Genomic DNA, 20,637 nt, shown 5'->3' with positions numbered 1-20,637 from the left:
TAAATAAATAAATATAAGCAATAAATAAATAAAATAAATCATAAATATAAATAAATAATTAATCATGAACAAAATAAATAAATAAATATGATAAATTAGGTAATATAAATAAATTCTATTACTGGGTAGAAGTTAGAACTCTAATTTCTCTAAGAATAGTTATATATTAAAAAAAAAGATTTGCAAGGTTTTACCTATATTTATTTCACTCAGCCTTGACTCTAAACCTGTGAAATAGATTTAATTATTATTTCCATTTTTAAAAATGAGAAAACTGAGACTTAGAAAGGTTAAGTGACTTGCAGGGTTATACAGATAATTAAGTGCAGGAAGCAGCATTTGAATCTGAGCCTTCTTGACTCCAAGTTCAGGGTTCTATCCATTGCCTCATAAATAAGTCATAGGAAAGCATATTTCAATATCAAGGGTCATTAATTTTGTCCATGGGTATATTCCCTGCAGAGATCACAATCTTTCCCTAACCTGGTAGTGAAGTTTTAAGAGTCGTGATGGTTCTGAAAAAAAAGTCATCATCCTTTGGTGAATTGATAAAAAGATTCTATGAATTTGGAATAGATATCTAGGTGGATAATCAGGAACATATCTATTCATCATTGAGCTCTTACTCCAGGGTTTTCTAGCTTGGTGGAAATTGGGAGAGAAGCCAAAGTTAGGTCCCTTTCATGCAATAATTAGGTTTCAGAATAGGATATCAGTGAAGACTAGCAAAGCATATGTAACTTATTAGATCCATCAGCAAGCATTGATTTAACCCCCACTGGGAATGGAAGGATGAAACAGAAAAATAAAATAGTCCTTGTCTTCAAGGAACTCATGTTATTACAAGGCAAACAATATGTACACATGTGTATATACAAAAAATATAAAAAATAAATAAAAGGTAAGTTTTCAAGAGAAGACAATAACAGCTAGAATGCGGAGTGTGTGGATCAGAAAAAGTTTCCTGTAGGAGAGGTATTTTAGTTTTGAAGGAACTTAGGAATTCTAAGAAGTGTAAATAAAGAAAGGGATAAATTCTAGGAATGAGGGAACAGCATTTGCAGCTGTCTATTTTAATAAAATTCAATTAAAATTTTTTCTTGGCCATGCATTTAGTGTTGGATTGATTGCCCCTGGAATGGGGGTGAGGGTACCATGAAACATGAGATACAATTCTTAATCTCAAGAAGTTTATTTTTGATTTCCCAGAAGGAAGCTAACATGTAGATAGGCTCCAGGTAGGCAGATAATTATTCACCAGTCCAAGATAGATCCCTTCTTTTTGGAGAAAAAACTCCAATACTTGAATAAAACCAAAATGAAATTCAGGTCAGGAACAAGTTTAGGAATACCAGAGCCAAAAACTGACTGGTGTGGTAATAGGATGCTGGGGGTAGCAGGAGTTTTGAGATTGGAGTTCAGTAAAGAGATCAGTAGGCATAGTGACAGAAGTGTCAAGAAAATGTCTGATGCAATCTAAGTATCTGATTTGCTGCCCTTTTATTGTGGTGGTGAGTTTTTCTCCCTTTTCACTCCTTGGATATACAGATGCTCAAGAGGGTATGGGTGCTGGGACCACTACAACATTTAAGAGCTGTTAGGTAGCACAGTGAATAAAGTGCTGGATCTGGAGTTCAAATCTAGCCTAAGACATTTACTGGTGATATGATTTTAGGCGAGTTACTTCCTGAGAAGTAAATGGAAAACCGCTCCAATATCTTTGCTAAGAAAACCCCAAATGGGGTCACAAAGACATGACTATTAAATATAGAGATGGGCACTGATGTTTTTATCTTGGAATAATTGCTTTTTATAGATTTAGATTGACTTCATTAGGATTGGTAATTAAGCTGATCTCAATGTACTGAACATGGGATATAGGCAGATTTCACCAAAAGCTCCTTAATTTTTTTTTTTACTAATAGCTTTTACTTCCAAATTCCATTTCATTTCTGAACATATATACCTCTGCTCAACTATCTTTTGTAACACAGAGTAAAACAAAAGAGAAAAATCATTTAAACAAAACTAACACATCAACCAGTATGATAGTAATGATCAATATTCCCACATCCATAGTCCCCCAAGTCTTTATTTAAATAAGGGAGTAAAGAGCATTTTTCTATAATTATTGTGTATTTTGTTTTCCTATATATTTCATTTTGCATTAGCTAATATGTCTTTCTATTCCTTTTTTGAATTCTTTGTAGTTATCATATCTTATATGGTAAAGTAACATTTCATTTGATTCATCTACCACAATTTTTTTTTTCAGTTCTTTGCTACTACATAAAGTGCTGAATGTACATATTGATGTATATTCAGTGACATGCTGGACTAAACTCATATGGCCCCTCATGAAAGTGATTGTTAAATTTTCAGGACTAGCATTTGTTTATCTCAGAAATCAGCAAACCATGTTTGATTTATTGTTTTGTTGACTGTCTGGACTTAAAGTTTTGGAGAAAATCTTAATAACACCAATTAAACTTAAAATTCTGTCATGTTTACAATTCTTCCCAAGAGAGCCAGTTATTAAACATTAACCAGCACATTCCTGTATATATGAGCTCTTTCTTCCTGCCTTTGGCTTCAATGGAACATATGCCTACAAGGATTGTTGAGCTTTAAAAGAGTATTGACATTTTAGTTAACGAAAAACATACTTTCAAATTGTTTTCTAGAATTGTTAAACCAATTGACAGCTCCATGAATTATATATTTGATCTGCCCAACCCCTCAGACACAGATAACCTTAGTCTTTTGTTCTTATTGTTGCCAAATTAATGAATGTAAAATAAAATGAGTTATTTGGATTTTTCTTATTATTAATGCTTTTGGATCAATATTTAATATTGTTGTTAATTATTGGAATTTTTTCTTTTGAAAACTGTTTCTATACGTTGACCATTTATTCACTGGAGATTGATACTTGGTCATCTGACATTTTTCACTCAAAAACATATTAGGTAAAATAATTTTACTGGGAACAGTTAGTTCTATAGAAACAAGGTAATAAGTGTCATAAGATGGAATGATATATTAGGTCATTGCATTATTATTGGGGGTTTATTTGTAATGGTACTTGTAGTCTTATTGTATACTTTTAGTGTATTGTTATTGTTATTTAGGGGATTCCTTAATATCTCATATGTGTTTCTAGTTATTTTTGTGTGATCTTTCCCAGTCTTGTTCATGAAATTCATTTATTTAGGACAGGGACTTTCTATTGCAGCCAAAGTAGTGTTACAAACATTAGGATAATGATAGGACTAGAACATTAGAACTAAAAAATCATTTGATCCAACCTCCTCATTAAAAAACAAAAACAAAAAGAACCCAACCCCACACAAATAGATTATTTGTCCAAGCTCACATGTGGAGTATACTGATGGCAAAGCTGGAACTCAAAATCAAATCCTTGACTCTTGGACTAAAACTTTTGGTTTTAGACTCTTCCCAGTGTACCATGATGGCAGTGGTGGTGAAGGTGATATTCATGATTGAGACAGCAATGTTAGTTATGGTGATCTTGATGGGATGAAGAGAATACAGATAATGAGGATGAAGATGGAGATGAATAAATAAAAGTAACCTGACCTGTTTTTTTTTTTCCTTTATATTTTCAGATATAGATGAGTGTCGTTATGGCTACTGTCAGCAGCTATGTGCTAATGTCCCTGGTTCTTATTCCTGTACATGCAACCCAGGTTTTACCCTCAATGAGGATGGAAGATCTTGCCAAGGTATTTCTTTTTTTAATTTTTTTTAATTTTTTAATTTTTAAAAATTTATTTTATTTACTTATTTTTTATCCCCCCCCCTCCACTTCCTCCCCCCGATGGCAGGTAATCCCATACATTTTACATGTGTTACAATATAACCTAGATACAATATATGTGTGTAAATACCATTTTCTTGTTACACATTAAGTATTAGATTCCGAAGGTATAAGTAACCTGGGTAGATAGACAGTAGTGCTAACAGTTTACATTCACTTCCCAGTGTTCCTTCTCTGGGTGTAGTTATTTCTGTCCATCATTGATCAACTGGAAGTGAGTTGGATCTTCTTTATGTTGAAGATATCCACTTCCATCAGAATAAAGTATTTCTTTTTGGATAATAACCTTAAAAAACTGAAAACCTAAATTATATTTTGATTTTAAATTTACATTCACAGTCTGAATTTTTTAGAAATGTTGGAAATAGTAAAATAATATTTCTATTCCTCATTGTTCATCCTGAATATACTTTTAGAAACTCAAGTATTGATGTTAGGCTATGTGACTAAGGCAAATATATAAACCCTTCTGAGGGCTGCTGGGGTAAGAACTTTAGCCAGCTGTTCATAGAAAGACTAGGTTTCTTGGACATAGCGTATTTGATGTTTCATATTTGAGAATTGCTTTATTTACACTTTTTGTTCATTGGAAGCTGTGCCAACAATCAAATTCAAGAGTCCAGACCAAATTTTTCAGAAAGAGCTCCCTTATCTATAGTTCATTTCTTTTTCTTCAAAGAGATAGAGATTGTACTTGTGATTACATTAATCTAGGATGCCCTAGGGTGAGAAACCTCTTTCTTCTACAGCTGTATAACTTGTAGTCCCAGAGAGTTACCTAGAACACTGACATTTAAGTCACTAGCTAGCTAGGGTAATAGAGCAGTATGTATTAGAAGGGCAATGTGAAATCTTAATTTCAAGGCCCACTCTAATACTATTTGCCACACTGACTAGCAAAATTTAAAATGATTCTATATAGGGTTCGAGTGTACATTAGGCATTCTATTCTCTCCACATGTACCCACTAAACAAATATGCCTCAGTGCATTGGCTCAGGTTTACAGGTCTTAATTGCTAAGGAGGGGAACAGACAGTTGATCCCATAGGTTTCCTTAAATTCTCAAGAGATCTTAGTATCTCTTAAGGAACAGAACTAATATTGGGTTTAATGAACTTATCAATACCCACACTCTCATGCTTTGGATCTGAGATCTCTTGTACAGATGAGGATGACTTGAAACTTTTTTGATTGACTTAAGCCTGGAACTGACCACTCCATGACCATAACATTTGCACTATCCATTTCATAGGATTTTGTGAGGAAAGTGCAAAGGTAAATTCATACTATAGAAATGTGAATTATTACACTCTAAGGGCAGAATGAGACCTTGATGGTCTCTATAGTGGGAAGGGTAGATTGTTTTCCTTTCAGACAGAGACCATTTGGACTGTTTTTATGTCTTTGTCTATAACCTTCCCACCAAACCTGGGACTACAGAGCAAAAAAACTCAGAACAGAGGTTACTATATAATTTCCCTTTCCACCCAAGTCTCAACAAAAGCATAATGAAACAAAAGTACAGCCTGGTTTTCACATAATCAATTCAAATGCTGATAAGTCAGAAAAGCAAATACTACCACTGGCCAGCACAGTTCCCATCTGATCTTTTCTTTTTCTCAGGAAGTGAATGTGGCCTTCAGACCTTAGGAATTAGGGCAAGTCCTGTGGGGGGTCCTGGGGTTTGGCACCCTCCCAGTCAGCCAGTGTGGCAGACACAGAATGAGGTCTTTGTCTAGAGGCTGTCACCAGATTTCACAGGGACAGTTTCCTCATTACACCATTAATGGCCTGGCCTGCGAGCTGTGGACCTGGCTGGGCTATGTTAGATGAAGGATATTATGACTCAATCAGTTGGATCATATCTACATTGCTGGGTAAACAGGAAGGTATCAGAAAGAGTTTGATCCCATGTTCCCTGTTAGTCACCCCTCCAAGGAAGTGCTTGCAAATGATTCTGGGAAATTTCTATTATATTCATATTGCCAGTATAGGCCCTAGACTGTTACAGCTGGCAAGGGCCTTTCAGATCATCTAATTCCAGGGGTTCTCAACTATTTTTGTCACTGACCTCTTTGGTAGTCTGGTGAAATTGTACAAGATTCCTTCTCAGAACAATGTTTTTAAATGCATGAGATAAAAACATATATGACCACAAAAGAAATTTGAAAATAGTTATTAACACATTTTAAAAAGCTCACAGACTCCAAGTTAAGATTCCTTCATCTGGTCCAGCATCCTAATTTTATAGATGAAGAAACTGAAACCTAAAGATGCAAAGTGATTTGCCTAATAATTAGTAAATGGTGAAATCAGGACTAGAATTCAGTTCTCTTGACGTAAGAGCTGCAGGCTGAACTTTTCCTTTGAAAGAACCAAAGAGGAAAAGGCAGAAATTTAAGCATCCCTGTGTGTAATTTTCGGGCTAACTTTCTGGAGACTCTCTGGACCAGCCTTGATCTTAGTAGAGGAGTGCAGGAGGCAGGAGAGCCACTAGGAGGATGTTCAAAAATGGAATGTCTCATTTCCAGTCCTTCTTAGCTCTTATATACCTTATTGTAATTACATCATTACAGCATACTGATTTTGTGTGAACTAGAGAATCATTACATCACCATATTAAGTATTAAGTATATGTATACTAAAGAACCATCATCTCATCAATCCCACTGAGTTACACCTTGTTGTAAGTATCCTTGTTCAAGTGTACTTCTCCAAAGTTCTGGCCCACTATACCTGTGCACCCATCCCAGTGCAAGGGGGCAGAGTTCCTGGCTCCTTTGGGTGGTGATGATGGTGATGGCAAATAAGAAAACTGCTATCAGTACAAAAGGGTAGCTAAGTGGCACAGTGCCAGGCCTGGAGTCGAGAAGACTCATTTTCTTGAATTCAAATCTGACTTCAGACATTTACTAACTGTCTAATCCAGGGGCAAGTCATTTAACCCTCTTTGCCTTAGTTTCCTCATCTGTAAAATGAGTTGGAGAAAAAAATGGCAAATCATTCCAGTGTCTCTGCCAAGACAATTCTAAATGGGGTCACAAAATTCAGCATGACTGAAATAACAACAACCAGTGTAATACTTGGGAATGTCTCATAGCCAACAGAGCTTGTTTCCCAGGGGACTGGATTCTACTTGTCAGCTCAGGATGTGTGATACCAGATCAGGCCAGTTTAGCTATAATCCATCTCTTTGCCAACCTGAATAGCCATGTAATATACAGATTCAAAGCCAAAATGTGCATATGTCCTCCAAGATTCTGAGGAACGAACATACCAGCTTAGAAGGTCATACGTATATTCTTAAGGAAAAGGTAATATGTGTATTTGGGGTAGGTTTACACATGTGAATTCATAGACTTGTGCTATGGAAACATTTTTTAAAAAATCAGCAGTGCCTGCAGATAGCAGCTGAATCTTGGATGCACTGCCAAGATTTGTAAAAATAAGACTGTGTCATAGAACAATTTATGCTTTTCAGAGTACTTTCTTATCTGTTAACACTGGGTCTTCACAATAGCCTGTCAGTGGGAGATCCAAGACAGGTTTTATTACCTGCCAAGTCATGTGACAAGAGTCAGGATTAAGATACCTTTCGAGTACACAAAGGGTCTTGGGAGCATTTTCCTGAGGGCTGTTTGTCTATCTCATTTTTCTAGCACAGGAACAGCTGGAGAGGCTTTCTCCACTGCCATCCTAGCCCAAGGACTCCTCTTCCTCTGTCCCTAAGTGACTCCATTAGAACATCCTCTAGTCTCCAAATCTCCTAGTCAGCTTCAATCTCCACCTAGTAAACTTGCATCATGGAAATTTTCCTGACTTGTGGGGTGAGCTTGTCTAATCCCACCTGGGACCAAAGAAAATGAACCTTTGTTTGATGGCTTGGAAAGGTATTATAGCATCAAAGGATTATAGATTTAAAACTAGGAGGAATCTTAGAGGTCATATCAGTCCAGTCTCCTCATAGTATAGATAAGGATACTGAGGTATAAAAATAATAAATGATTTTGTATGAGATATAATAATAATAGCTGATATTTATATAGCACTTCAAGGTTTTGCAAAATGTTTGACATATAAATTTACAGCAACCCTATCATTATCCCCATATTGAAAATGAGAAAACTGAGGCAGGAGATGAAGTGACTTATCCTGGGAAATAGGTGCTGTTACCCTCATTTTACAGATGAGGAAACTGAGGCAGAATGGAGATGAAGTGATTTATCCAAGGTCATGGAACTAATAAATCTCTGAGACAGAATTTTTATTCAGCCTTCTTAACTCCAGGTACCGAACTCTATCCACTGCACTACTTAGTTGCCAGATATGATACTTTGTTTCTCATTTGCTATCCTGCTTGATTTCAAGTCCATGGATCAAGATACCCTTCCCAGGAAAAGCTCATCACTTCAAAACTTGCAGTGGGTCAATGCCAGGTCTGACCTGAATTCAAATTTGACTTCTCACACTAGCTAGCTGTATGACACAAACCATTTAATGCTGTTTGTCTCAGTTTCCTCATCAGTAAAATGAGATGGAGAAGGAAACAGAAAATCATTCTATCATCTCTGCCAAAGAGTAACAAAGAGCTAGACATGTCTGCAAATGACTAAACAAAAACAACCATGGAGCTAACTGAAGCCTTGCTTTATACCATCTCCCTCAGCCTCCTCTTTCTTCTAATTGGAGGGCAGAGGAGCTGGGTGATGGAGTACCAACCTCCTCCCAGAACCTTCTTTTGTAGAGGACAGAAACAGACTCAGCTCATTTGACTTTGCATCTGCTGCCCTATCTGCTTTCTTTAGAGAAAAGACATCCTTGCATTGAGTACCCTGTGGTGTCCCCTTTTGCCATTTCAGGTTTGCTTTTTTGCCTCCTATGTATGTACAGTCTTCCCCTTTAAACTGTAAACTCCTTGAGAGCAGGGACTTTTTTTTTTTTTTTTTTTTTTATTAATTGTATCCCCAGTGCTTAGCCCAATGCCTGTGCTTAGCACTTAATAAAGGCTTGCCACTATTGGTTATGAATAACCCAGCTATTTCCAATTTCATTTATATAAGTTGACATAGAAAGTATGCTGTGAAAAGGAAATAATGGGGTTTGTTTCTCTCCTCAGATGTGAATGAATGTATGACAGAGAACCCCTGCGTACAGAGCTGCGTCAATACATTTGGCTCTTTCATCTGCCGCTGTGACCCTGGCTATGAACTTGAAGATGACGGTGTCCACTGCAGTGGTAATGACCTTCAGAAGGGTGACCCCCATTCAATCTCTGCCAACTGGAGAGAGGATATTTCCTCCTACCTTCTGGCATAACTTTTGTTTATTAGCATATCTCAATAAGGCCATAAATCCTTAGGAAACAGATGTGAAGTCAAAAAAGGGAAGGGTGAGAATGAGGCGTGAGGATGAGAAAAAACACTAACAAAATATTCACAGGCAGGGCTGGCCTTTGGCATATGGCACTTGGTAATTATTACCCTGCGCATTCATTCATTCATTCATCCAACAAAACGTTATTAAATACCTATTTCACATTGGGGAAGGGACAATACAGTAATACTTGATCAGTGCACTAGAGACATACAAAACCAAGTACTATGTAAGATTCCCAGAAGGCCCTGGGGCTGATGGAAGGTTTCTTAGAAGACACTGAGCATTTCATTTCAGCTATTAAAAAGGGGTGTGCATTACTGAGATAAGATTGGAGGAAGGGGAGCATTTCAAGAACAAGGAAGAGCGGTGTCCTTCAAGACAAAGTTATGGAGGCATGAGAGCACAGAGTATTTTTGGAGGTCAGAGAATAGCTCAATACATATCACTTAATTTCCCATTTTTCTAAATCACTGGTTATTTCAGACTATAATTACATATTTTACCTAGTCTAGTGAATAGTGCTCTGGTGGATGCTTAATAAATTTGTATTGAATGAATGACCAAACATCCTATTAAGTGGTCCTGACTGTGACAACAATTAAGACAACAAGTCTACTTATGTGCCAGATACTGTGCTAAGCACTTTACAAACTTTATTTGATCTTCACATCAACCATGTAAGGTAAGTGCCATTATATTCATTTTACAGTTGAGGAAATTAACTCATGATATGCTCAATGCTCCATCCACTATGTCATCTACTTGTCTAATAGGGGACTCACTACCTATAGCCCTTTCTATGTTTAGGCCACTATATTTTTAGAAAATATTTCATTATATTGAATTGAGCTGAAACCCATCTCCTTGTATCTTAGTTCTACCATCTGGATGCATATTATAGCAAGTTTGATTCCTTCCTTTCAAATACCTATCCCCTCTCCAATTCCTCTTGTAAGGTGCCATGAAAGAGTTATTATTGGTTTAATACAATAAAGATCCAATATAATTAATTCATTTTAGTGACTAAGTGATCATCTTCACTTTATTCCATTCCTCTCTTGACAATGTTCCTGAGAGTCTAAGATGTCTTTTCAATTCAACCTTTTAAGTTATAAATCATTTAACAATTATTCATCCTTAAAGGACATCTGGTAAAGGGTCATGGGACAAATGTTCATGAATTACCAAAATCCACAGAGAATCCCAAATGCCATTTTCCTTATTGGTTTCAGACAAATTTCCCATTAAACCTTTTTTTATCAGAATTGCTAACAAGATATAAAACTGATCTATTTACTTCCTTCTTATTTCCTTGTCTATACTGATAATGAGAAGAAAAAACAGTGACTCAGTAGGTGCTCAATTATCCTAAGGAAGGTAATGGCACTGAGCAAATCAGAGAAAGCAAGAGGCATGGATAGTCTTCTGCTGAATAGCAGAAAGTTGAAAAAAAAAAAATTGGCTTGTATTTTTCCTCCCTGCCCCATAATCCTCTTTCTTCAGAGAAAGAAAGAATTAAATAAAACACATTCTTTTCTGCTTGCCTTGCATGCCTTATTGTTTTGTCCTAGAGAATGAGTATTTGCAAAACTATTAGATAAAACTTTAAGAGATTTGTCCAGATTCTTTTCTTGCACTGGAATTCCCTTGTCTTAAATAGAATAAGTCCTCAATCATTTGAACCAATTGAGGAAAAAGTCAGTTGGAATTGATGAAATGTTTAAATTAGAGAACATTTTTAAAGAAATAGATTTTATTATTTTTAAATGAACCATAGTAAATCTATCTGCCTTGAGGACTATAGAATGCTAGTTTGTTATTAGCATACAAGTTCTTCAGTAAATTCTAAAGTTGGAAGATAATTGATTCTTTTAAATATTTTTAAAAAGCTTTCTTTAATCTTTCTTACATTATTTCCTTAGCAAGTTATTTTTGTAGTGCAAAGGTTTAACACTATCCATACTACTTCAGGTATTAAGTACCCAGTAGGTACAAGTCTGGGATGTATATAAACCTATGGTAAATGTACAGAGCTTTTCCCATCAGTCTTAGTTGCCTTCCCTTTTGAAATTGCTTTTTTTTTTTTCTTCTACCCTCTATGTATCTTCTATCTATTTAGTGGTTTACATGTTGTATCCCTTATTATTAAAGGCAGATATTTTTTTTTCTTTTTTTCTTTTTCTTTTTTTTTTGCTTATAGCTAGATCCTAAATACTTAAGAGATTAGACAAGTATACAGAAAATGCAACAGAAAACAGAATGTCTTCTGGATTTGGAGTCAAAAAGTCTAGGCTCAAATCCTGACACTTCTATTTCTTGCCTGTGTTGGGCAAGTCATATAACCTCATTTTCCTTTTCTGTAAAATGGGCTTCAGGACTCAAAAGAAGAGAGATCACTGTGGTTATAGATCTGTCAGAAATGACTTTATACTGAAGGCTGACTTGAACTTAGCCTAGCATCTAGCACAGTGTCTTGGACATAAAAGTATTTAATTGGTGTTTACTGGATTGGAAAAAGTCAGGAAAGAGAAGAGGGCATTCTGAATAAGAAAATGGTGGTAGAAACATGATTAAAAGCATAATATTAACAGCAACTCACATTTATTATATGTGTGTATATGCATGTATATATGCATTATACATATAAATACCAGAAATGTACATGTCTACCTTAAGTACACATATGTGACACAACCACACACATATGTAAATATATGCACACAAACATATATATTTTATAAAACACTTTCCTTCTAACAGCCCTATGAGGTATAGACAGTGTAAGTATTGGTATCCCCGTGTTACAGATAGAAAATGCTACATCCCAGAGAGGTGTGGCAATAGCTAGAGATGACAAGGTAAACAAATAGTAGAATTTAAACTTGAACTCAAGTTTTCTGATTTATTTTGGCAGTCCTACCAGACTATGCAGCTTCAGCCTATTCTTTATATAAATTCTAGCATGGGCTAGCTTCTAGGTACTGGTCACAGTACCCCCTAGTGGTCACATATAATTCATAACTGAATTATGTAATTAGACTAGCCCCTTAGATTTGCTGGATACTTCTACAGCATATGTAGTATTTTTATTTCTGCTCTCTGATTTGATCCACCCAACAATTTGTAAGAAAGACAAAACATGATGGTATAATGGTAAAGTAGTTTAAATTGATCAGATGAAGAGACTGAAGGTAAGAGCCTAAGTGACTTATTCATATCACACATCTGGTAAGTGGTTGATCCAAGATCACTGTCCATGCCTCAGAGTTGGTCCAGTGTTATTAGTCTTCATTAATAAGCTAATGTCCTAAGTAGTCCTGGGAAAAATTATATTTCAATATAATTTAATATAATTAAAATAATAATTCAATCTTCAGAGGATACCATGCAAAAAATTTAGAGAAATAACTAATATAAAGTTCAGTCCCTATGTTATGCCATAGTGTCCTTTAATTTTTCTGCCTCAGTTCCTTGAATTGTTCTGCCTCAGTCCCCTGGTTGCAACTCCCCTTCCTGACCATTGGGACTGATATAAATTAGGGCTGGGAGACCTGACCACAAGCATTCCATAGAGCCATAACCTGCAGATAGTTAATCTCACAGAGGGGGGGAATATCTCCTCTCTCAGACTGAGTGGCTCCTAAACCTCCCAACTTATCATAATTTATGATCCTTCCTTACCCCCAACCTGTCAGAACTGAATTATGGTCTGTTCCTGGAAGTTCCCACTTACCAGAGCTCTAACCCTACCCTGCTTTGTTCCCCTGATTGCTGGAGCCCTATAAGAACCTGTGGAATCCATCACTTGCTGCTGAATACTTTGAGGCATGAGTCCAATTCAGCCACTGAGGATAACATGGATCCTGTTTTGCCCCCAGTACAATCTCTCTTTCTCAAATAAAATATTGAAAACTCTCTAATCTCTATCTTGCCTCAGTTTCTCTGGCATTACACTTGTAACAGAATGATGGCCAACTAGCAGATCATATAAAGCAAGTGTAGGCCACCTGTTCTTCTTGAGTTTGGGTCAGCCCTATTTACAGGATCCTAAAAAATGATACCTCCCTAATTCAGATCTCTCAAAATCCACTTCAATTTGTAAAATTAAGATGACTGGGGTGGTGATCTCTAACCTCTAAGCCAAGAAGATCTATTTTGAAAAAGTAAGAGTTACAAACTGGGATCCACATGGTCATTTCAGGGAGAAATAGGGTAGTAGAAGTAAGCATTTCTTAACATCGTAGATGTGACAAAGGAGTTACATGTTATCTAGAGTACTGGACTTGAAATTAGGAAGACCTGTGTTCAAATTACCCTCAGACACTTACTGAATGAATGATCCTGGGCAAGTCACTTAATCTCTGCCTCAGGTTCCTTGGTTGTAAGTTGGGGATAATAATCACACCTAACTTGCAGTGTTGTTAAAAATCACAAGTAAGTTTATTTATCTTTCCATTTGTAAAACTTAAGCATTATATAAATACTAACTATAGATTCCTATTTTAGATCCACAAACTCAAAATAAAATTTGCTAGAATGTGGCTCTTTTCTAAGTATCACTCAAAGACCATTGAAGTAGAGAGAACAGGACTTCTCATTCCTGTAGAAAGAGAAATATCAGGTTTATAATGGCGATTGTTTTCACAAAGTAGAAAAGGAAACTCATTTACAAAGTTACCTATACTGGGTTATTCTAGCTGCTAAAGGTATGTGAAACAGGAAGTAACCTGAGGACAGGTCACATGGGGAAAGGAAGAGGAGGGGGAGAGAGAGAGAGAGAGAGAGAGAGAGAGAGAGAGAGAGAGAGAGAGAGAGAGAGAGAGAGAGAGAGAGAGAGGAGCAAAAACATGTTTTTTTGGAAGAGTAATCAGTGAGGCCTAAATGAAGGCTATGCTTGCCAAATTCTGCCTGTAATGAACAGTTTCATTATTTGGGAATATTCTCATTTCACTCACCACGGCTGACACTGAAAAATTATAAAATCGCCCTTACAATAGCTTCCCTTCTTCTCATCCCCACCCCTTCCCAGTTAAAAGGAAAGGCCAGAAAAAACTCTTTCTGCCAATTCTAGGACTGGCTGGAACCATTCATAAAGCCCCACAGGAACAGATATTTCATATGCCTTAGGAAAACTTCTAAAGCAAATGAAGAGAAAGAAAGATGGATTCTCTTTCCTTTTTCTTTTACATACTCAAAAATTTCCTTTTTCAGCAGTGTTGTTGTTTTTAAAACTCATTGAGTTTTAAAATAATTGCTGGGTTCATAGATTAAGATTTTGGAAAGTAACCTAGTTCAACTTGTCTTTCGTACAGATGAAGAAACTGAGGGCCCACCAAAATTAAGTGATTTATTTAAGATCACAGAAATAGTATCTTGCAGAACAAGAATCCAAATCCTGGTCTTCTGATTAAAAACAATTCTTTTTCCATTGGACAAAAAGGCTATAAAGACTTTGGAAAGACAATAGATTCTCTGTCTACAGATTTACAGAATGAGGATATGATTAGTTAAGTTGGGAGCAGGATCGCTACCAAAAAATTTTGGGCATGGAGATCTCTATTAAGCCATACTGCATCACTGAGGTAGCATATTTGTGGATACAATGATCAGTTTGTTGAAATATTGGAAAGAATTGGCAGACATACACACAATCCTCTCCTGGAGGAGAAAAGTTCTTCAGGAATGGAGAGCAGTTCCACATATGGAAAAGATCCAATAGGTAAAATGAGTCCTTACTTTTGTGGTCCTTCTAAAACTGATCTTATCTGGAGTCCAGCCATTTCTCTAATACATCTTCAGTATTGTGTGGGACAGTATGGAGTACAAAAACAATCAGACTCTCAGAGTAAGAAAAAAAGCAAATGGGGTTTATTGCAATCTTGGGAAAAAGAACATCTCCCATTGACAAGATGTTTATTAGTAAAGGAGTGCAAAGTAAAAACTGCAAAACAAGGGCAGCTAAGTGGGTACAGTGGATAGAGCACTAGTCCTGAAGTCAGGTAATCAGGAGGACCTGAGTTCAAATCTGCTCTCATACACTTAATACTTCTTAGCTGTGTGATCTTGGGCAAGTCACTTAATTCCAATTGCAGCAGCAAAAACAAAACAAAACAAAACTGCAAAACACAAGATTAAATAGCCTGCATGCAGAAGTCCCCTATCCCCCTGCCTGGTCTTTTCTCCCATTGTTTGGGGGAGCCTGAATTTACATTTTAATCTTAGAAATCTATCTCAAAAATAAAAGAATAAATTGTCTTTAAAAGCTAATTAAATGCTAATTGAGAGGTGGTGGGAAACAGGAGGGGAGGAACACCTACAATTTTTTTTTTTTAAGCTATAGATCTACTTGTTATTATAAAGTCTCAAATCACAATTAAGATTTAGTTTAAGGTTATATTCCCATGAGAGTATCTTCACTCAGTTTATCCCATACAGTATGATATAGTGGAAAGAGCACTGGATTTGCAATGAGAGAATTTGGGTTTGGATTTTGGTTCTGTTACTATGTGTAACATTGAACAACTCTCTCTTTAGGTTCTCAGTTTTCTTCCTTATCTGTATAATTATGGGGTTGGACTAGAAAATCTTTAAGGTATTTTTCCAGTTATAAGGCAAAAGGCAAATAGACTGAATAGGCAAGTGAGTTATCAGCCAGACTCAGCAAATACCAGGCACCAATTCAGCATTCAATTCAATTCAAGTCAATTAGCATGTATTAAGTGCCTATTATGAACAAAGCACTAGGCAGGGTCATTTGGGAATACAAAGGCAAAATAGCTCCTGTCCTCAAGGTACTGACATTCTTAAGGAAGGACACTGAGTCCAAAAACCAAGATAATTTAAGTAGGAGGATAATTAAGTCATAGATTTTAAGTAAGTTAAGCCTTGAAGGATCCTAACAGGCAGAGGTGAGGAGGTGAGGGAGACCTGAGGTATGTAAGTCAAGAAGAAGGTAGGAAATGAAATTTCAAGGTCAGAGAAGAGTAAGTAGACTAAGTAGACCAATCTGGTCAAAACTGGTCCCTAACAATTTCATTATGGCCTGGAATTTGGGAAACAAAATTATAGAAACTATCATGTTTTAGTTTCAGGGTAATTTGAAAAAATGGAAAGAGTCCACAACCAAACAGATCCATTCAGTTCAGGAATTACCTAAGAATTTTGTTGCATTTCTCAATTGCTGTGCTATCTGTTCCAGCCTGGGTTTGAGCTGAGATCCCTGCCAGGTGAGGGGGGAGGGAGAGGCAAGTTGGGAGAGGAGTAGGAGACTTACCAGGTTTCTACCAATCCCATATATGATACAGGCAACATCCTGACCAAAGAAGCTCAGCTTCTTCTTTGATCCTTTTCCAGGAATTCCATTGAGACAGTGTGGTACAATGGAAAGGACACTAGGTCTAGAGTCAGTGAAACTAATTCATTATTAATAGTAAGTTACTTTGCTTGGTCAAGTCTCAGTGTCCTCATCTGTAAATCAGAATATTGGACTGAGTGATCTTTAATTTGAAGATGAGGACCTTCCATAGATTAACACCAATGACCCTCATTTAGTCCTGGTCTTGGGGTTGGAGGCCATGCTGTTGAAATTCTAAAGGAGACTCCCCCAAAAGTTGGGGTCACAGACCAGTATGACAAAGTCTCAAAAGAATTTGCAGGCTTGAATCCATCTCTAAGTCAAGGGGCAAAGTTGATTGTAATTGTAATGCCAATTGAAGTGGGCTAAGTTCCAAAAGGAGTCAGCAAAGAATCAGGAGCAAGAAGACAAATTTATAGGAAAAGACAGAGACATCTGGTTCTTCATGTCACTGATATGGTAAGGCCCAGAGGAATGGTCTGGTTTGCATCTCACCATTTACTCAGAAACTCTATTATCACTAACCAACAGATTGCTATCTGGCAGTCAGCAAAGTTTCTAGGGCTCTATTACATTATTCCTAAAACCAGGAGACTTAAGGATCATTGATAAACAGATTGTTAGAACAATAGCACTCCTAAGGTCTGGGGGCCTCAGGATTACTGCCATATTTCTCCTAGAAACTGTATCCCTTTCAATGTTGCTTTCATTTTTCCTTTTAGTTTTTTATTCCTTGAGAATTGAAAATTTTAAAGGGTTTTGAAATTGGTAGGGATAAAGAGAGGTGGGAAATGGGGTAACTTGGTACTTCTCTGAGACATAAGCAAATTTATTGAACCCTGCAGTAACAGGCAATACCTATGTCCCTGGTCCTTCTACTTGTTGCCCTCAGATATGGATGAATGCAGCTTCTCTGAGTTCCTGTGCCAACACGAGTGCGTGAACCAACCCGGCACATATTATTGCTCTTGTCCTCCTGGCTACATCTTGCTGGATGATAATAGAAGCTGTCAAGGTAAGTGTCAACAGAGTGATAGAAAGAATGCAGTGAGTGCAATAGGAGTGGTATAGGGGGGATGGAGGGTAGTACAGGTGATATTTTGGGCCAGAGATTATCCCAGGTACCAGAACTAGGGCAGTAGCTGGGGTCAGGAGCTGACTGCCTCAGGGTTTGCACTTCTTTTTTTCCTTTTGCGCCTCTCTTCCTAAAGGAGAGGGAACAGAATGAATCACACTGATTACTGGGATCAGTGATTTGATGACTTGTGATATGTGTCCCTGGGTGCTACATTTGTCTATGGTTGTGCTGTTTGTTGTCCTAGGGCCAGTGATTTTTCATCTCTAGTTTAGACTGTGATGATGAAAGATGCGGTCAGGTCCAGTAGATATTGAGAACCTCTCTGAGAATAAATTTGGAGGTACTTTCTTTCCCTTAGGGCATGCCTGTGCCAGCTACCATGGCAACCTGGCAGAAAGAAGTCATAAGACCCTTTTAAATAATTTTTTTTCAAGAGGGCCTCAGGCAAGGTCTGTGAAGGAAATATGATGCAAAATTGCAGCCTTACAGTGGTAGAGGCAGAGCCAAAGTTTTATCACTATCAAGTTGCTTAAAGGCATTGGTAGATCATTCAAGGGCAAGATCTTTCTTAGGGATGCATTATGAATATCTAAGAAAGAAAATGTGACTAGAAACTAAATTTTTTGATGGAATCCATCCATCCACATGTAAGAGATAGTTATAGAAACTGAATATGGATAAAACATACTTTTTAAACCTTTTTTCCTCCCTCTGTTTTTTTTTTCTTGTGTTTTTTCCCTTTTGTTCTGATTTTTTTCTCCCAGCAGGATTCATATGTAAAAATGAATGTACATGTATAGCTTAAAAAAAATAGAAACTAGAACCCCAAACTTAGGACTATAGACATGAAAGCAGTTGAACTGGGAAATAGGTAAGGTCACAGGAACTTAATGTGGTATCTGATTAAGGGATCTAGGGAACAGAAAATGGGTGTCAAGAAATGCAGATCCAAGTTGGAACTCTGTATCACTCAAGATATAGAAAATGAGCTCTCATAAAGCAGGTAGCCTACTTTGCTTTTGTTAACAGTCTCATTATTGTTGTTCCCCAAATCCTCTGCACTTGTGCCAATTGATGATCAAGAGGTTGAGCTAACCCACTGAGGCTGATCCATGGTTTCTTTATCCAGAAACTAAAATAGCTTTAAGGAAAGTAATTTATTGAACCAAATGATATTAACCCACCATCCAATTGAGAGCTGTTTAAATGGAATGACTCCAATTGGAGAGCACCAGTGGGACTTGGTTTGGATCATAGAGCCCAGCAAACAGCGCAAGATGGAGAGTCCAAGATGGAGATCCCATGGATGTCTAGTCTTCATTCAGCCCCCTTACTCTTCTGAGGTCACTGAATGCACAATAGGTTTCCTTTCTCTCAATGCCCACAGCTGCTGCTGCTCTTGCTTCTGTTTTGGCTGGCAGGCTTTTCTTGTGTTGCCTGTTCTGTCCTGCCAAGGGAGAATTCTAGAAAGTTGTTAGTGCTAAGAGCCGTCCAGTTCCTTCATGAGAGTCCCTCCAGGGAAGGCACTAAACCAAGCCAGGGTTGCCATGAACCATGTTCTTAGTCTGGTTAGCACTGAGACTTCTTTCATGCTTTCCAAAGCTCCCCTGTAGAGTTGGCTTTGATCATGTTTTCCTCCTCATTTCACCAAAGGATACTGACTCACAGTCAGTGGAGTCCCACCCTTTTGCCCTGTTAAGGAATGGTATAGCTCTTTTTTTTTAACTTACTTTCCCTGATTTCCAACTTTGCCCTCAGCTCCTCATGCTCATGGCTTATCTACACTGCCAGAAGTCAATGATTATAGGAATCACAAAGGAGCTAACAAGCATGAGGCTCAAACGGGCCATATGGCAAAACTGGTCTCTTTGTCTCTTGTTAGTAAAAAAGACATTTCAGAGATGTCTCTCCTTCTTCCCAATTCCACCTAGACGCTTTTTTTTTTAATATTTTATTTTATTACATGTACATGTAAAGACAATTTTACATATATTTTTAAAGAAGATCAATAAGCTTTTATTTTATTTTTATTGAAGTTTTTTTTATTTAAAAAACATATGCAAGGATAGTTTTTCAACACTGACCTTTGAAAAACCTCATTTCCCCCCTTTTTCTGACCTCCTCTCCTAGATGGCATATAATCCAATATGTATTAAACATGGTAAAAATATATTTTAAATCCAAATATAAGAATACATAACACACACACATACTCATATATATATTTTTTGCTGGGGCAATTGGGGTTAAGTGACTTGCCCAGGGCCACACAGCTAGGAAGTGTTAAATGTTTGAGACCAGATTTGAACTCGGGTCCTCCAGACTTCAGGGCTGGTGCTCTATCCACTGCACCACTTAGATGCCCCTAGCCATATATATTTATACAATTATCTTGCTGCAAAAGAAAAATCAGACAAAAAATTTTTTTTAAATGAGAAAGAAAGTAAAATCAAGCAAACCACAATAAAAAAGTGAAAATCCTATGTTGTGGTCTACCCCCAATTTCCACAATCTTTGCTGTGGGTGTAGGTGACTCTCTTCATCACAGGTCTGTTGGAACTGGCTTGAATCATCTCATTGCTGAAAAGGACCACAACAGAAACCTACTTTATTAAACTATATGCTGGGCTCTGTTTTTTTTTTTTTTTTTTTTTTTTTTGTCAGCTCTGTCATGGGTAGTCCTTCCCTTGCTCAGAATTACATCTTAGGAAGCTCCTCTTTGACTATTTGTCCTTTCTGTGTTTCAGATATCAATGAATGTGAACACCAGAACCACACCTGCATTCTACAGCAAACTTGTTATAATTTGCAAGGGGGCTTCAAATGTATAGATCCTATTCGCTGTGAGGAACCTTATCTCCAGATCAGTGACAAGTAAGTTGTGGGTTTCTGAGTGGGATAAAGTAAGCATGGTATGGTTAAAAAAAAGAACCAGACTGTAAGTCAGAATCAATTAATCTACAAGCATTTATTAAGCATTTACACTG

The 20,637-nt window shown here is 37.0% G+C and overlaps 1 protein-coding gene across 4 annotated transcripts in view; it reads left to right on the top strand.

Moving 5' to 3' along the window:
• FBLN5 (fibulin 5) overlaps window positions 1–20,637 on the top strand; it is a 124,480-nt gene that overhangs the window by 72,932 nt on the left and 30,911 nt on the right. For all 4 annotated transcript variants that reach the window (XM_074289635.1, XM_074289636.1, XM_074289633.1 and 1 more), the window contains exons 6-9: window positions 3,630–3,746; window positions 8,959–9,078; window positions 17,465–17,587; window positions 20,398–20,524. In XM_074289635.1, coding sequence (XP_074145736.1) covers window positions 3,630–3,746; window positions 8,959–9,078; window positions 17,465–17,587; window positions 20,398–20,524 — 487 coding nt within the window. The remainder of the gene's footprint in view (window positions 1–3,629; window positions 3,747–8,958; window positions 9,079–17,464; window positions 17,588–20,397; window positions 20,525–20,637) is intronic.

This window comes from Sminthopsis crassicaudata, chromosome 2 (assembly GCF_048593235.1).
Source record: "Sminthopsis crassicaudata isolate SCR6 chromosome 2, ASM4859323v1, whole genome shotgun sequence".
Taxonomy (NCBI): Eukaryota; Metazoa; Chordata; class Mammalia; order Dasyuromorphia; family Dasyuridae; genus Sminthopsis; species Sminthopsis crassicaudata.
Note: the sequence above shows the minus strand (reverse complement) of the source record. Positions and strands in the feature narration are given on the sequence as shown.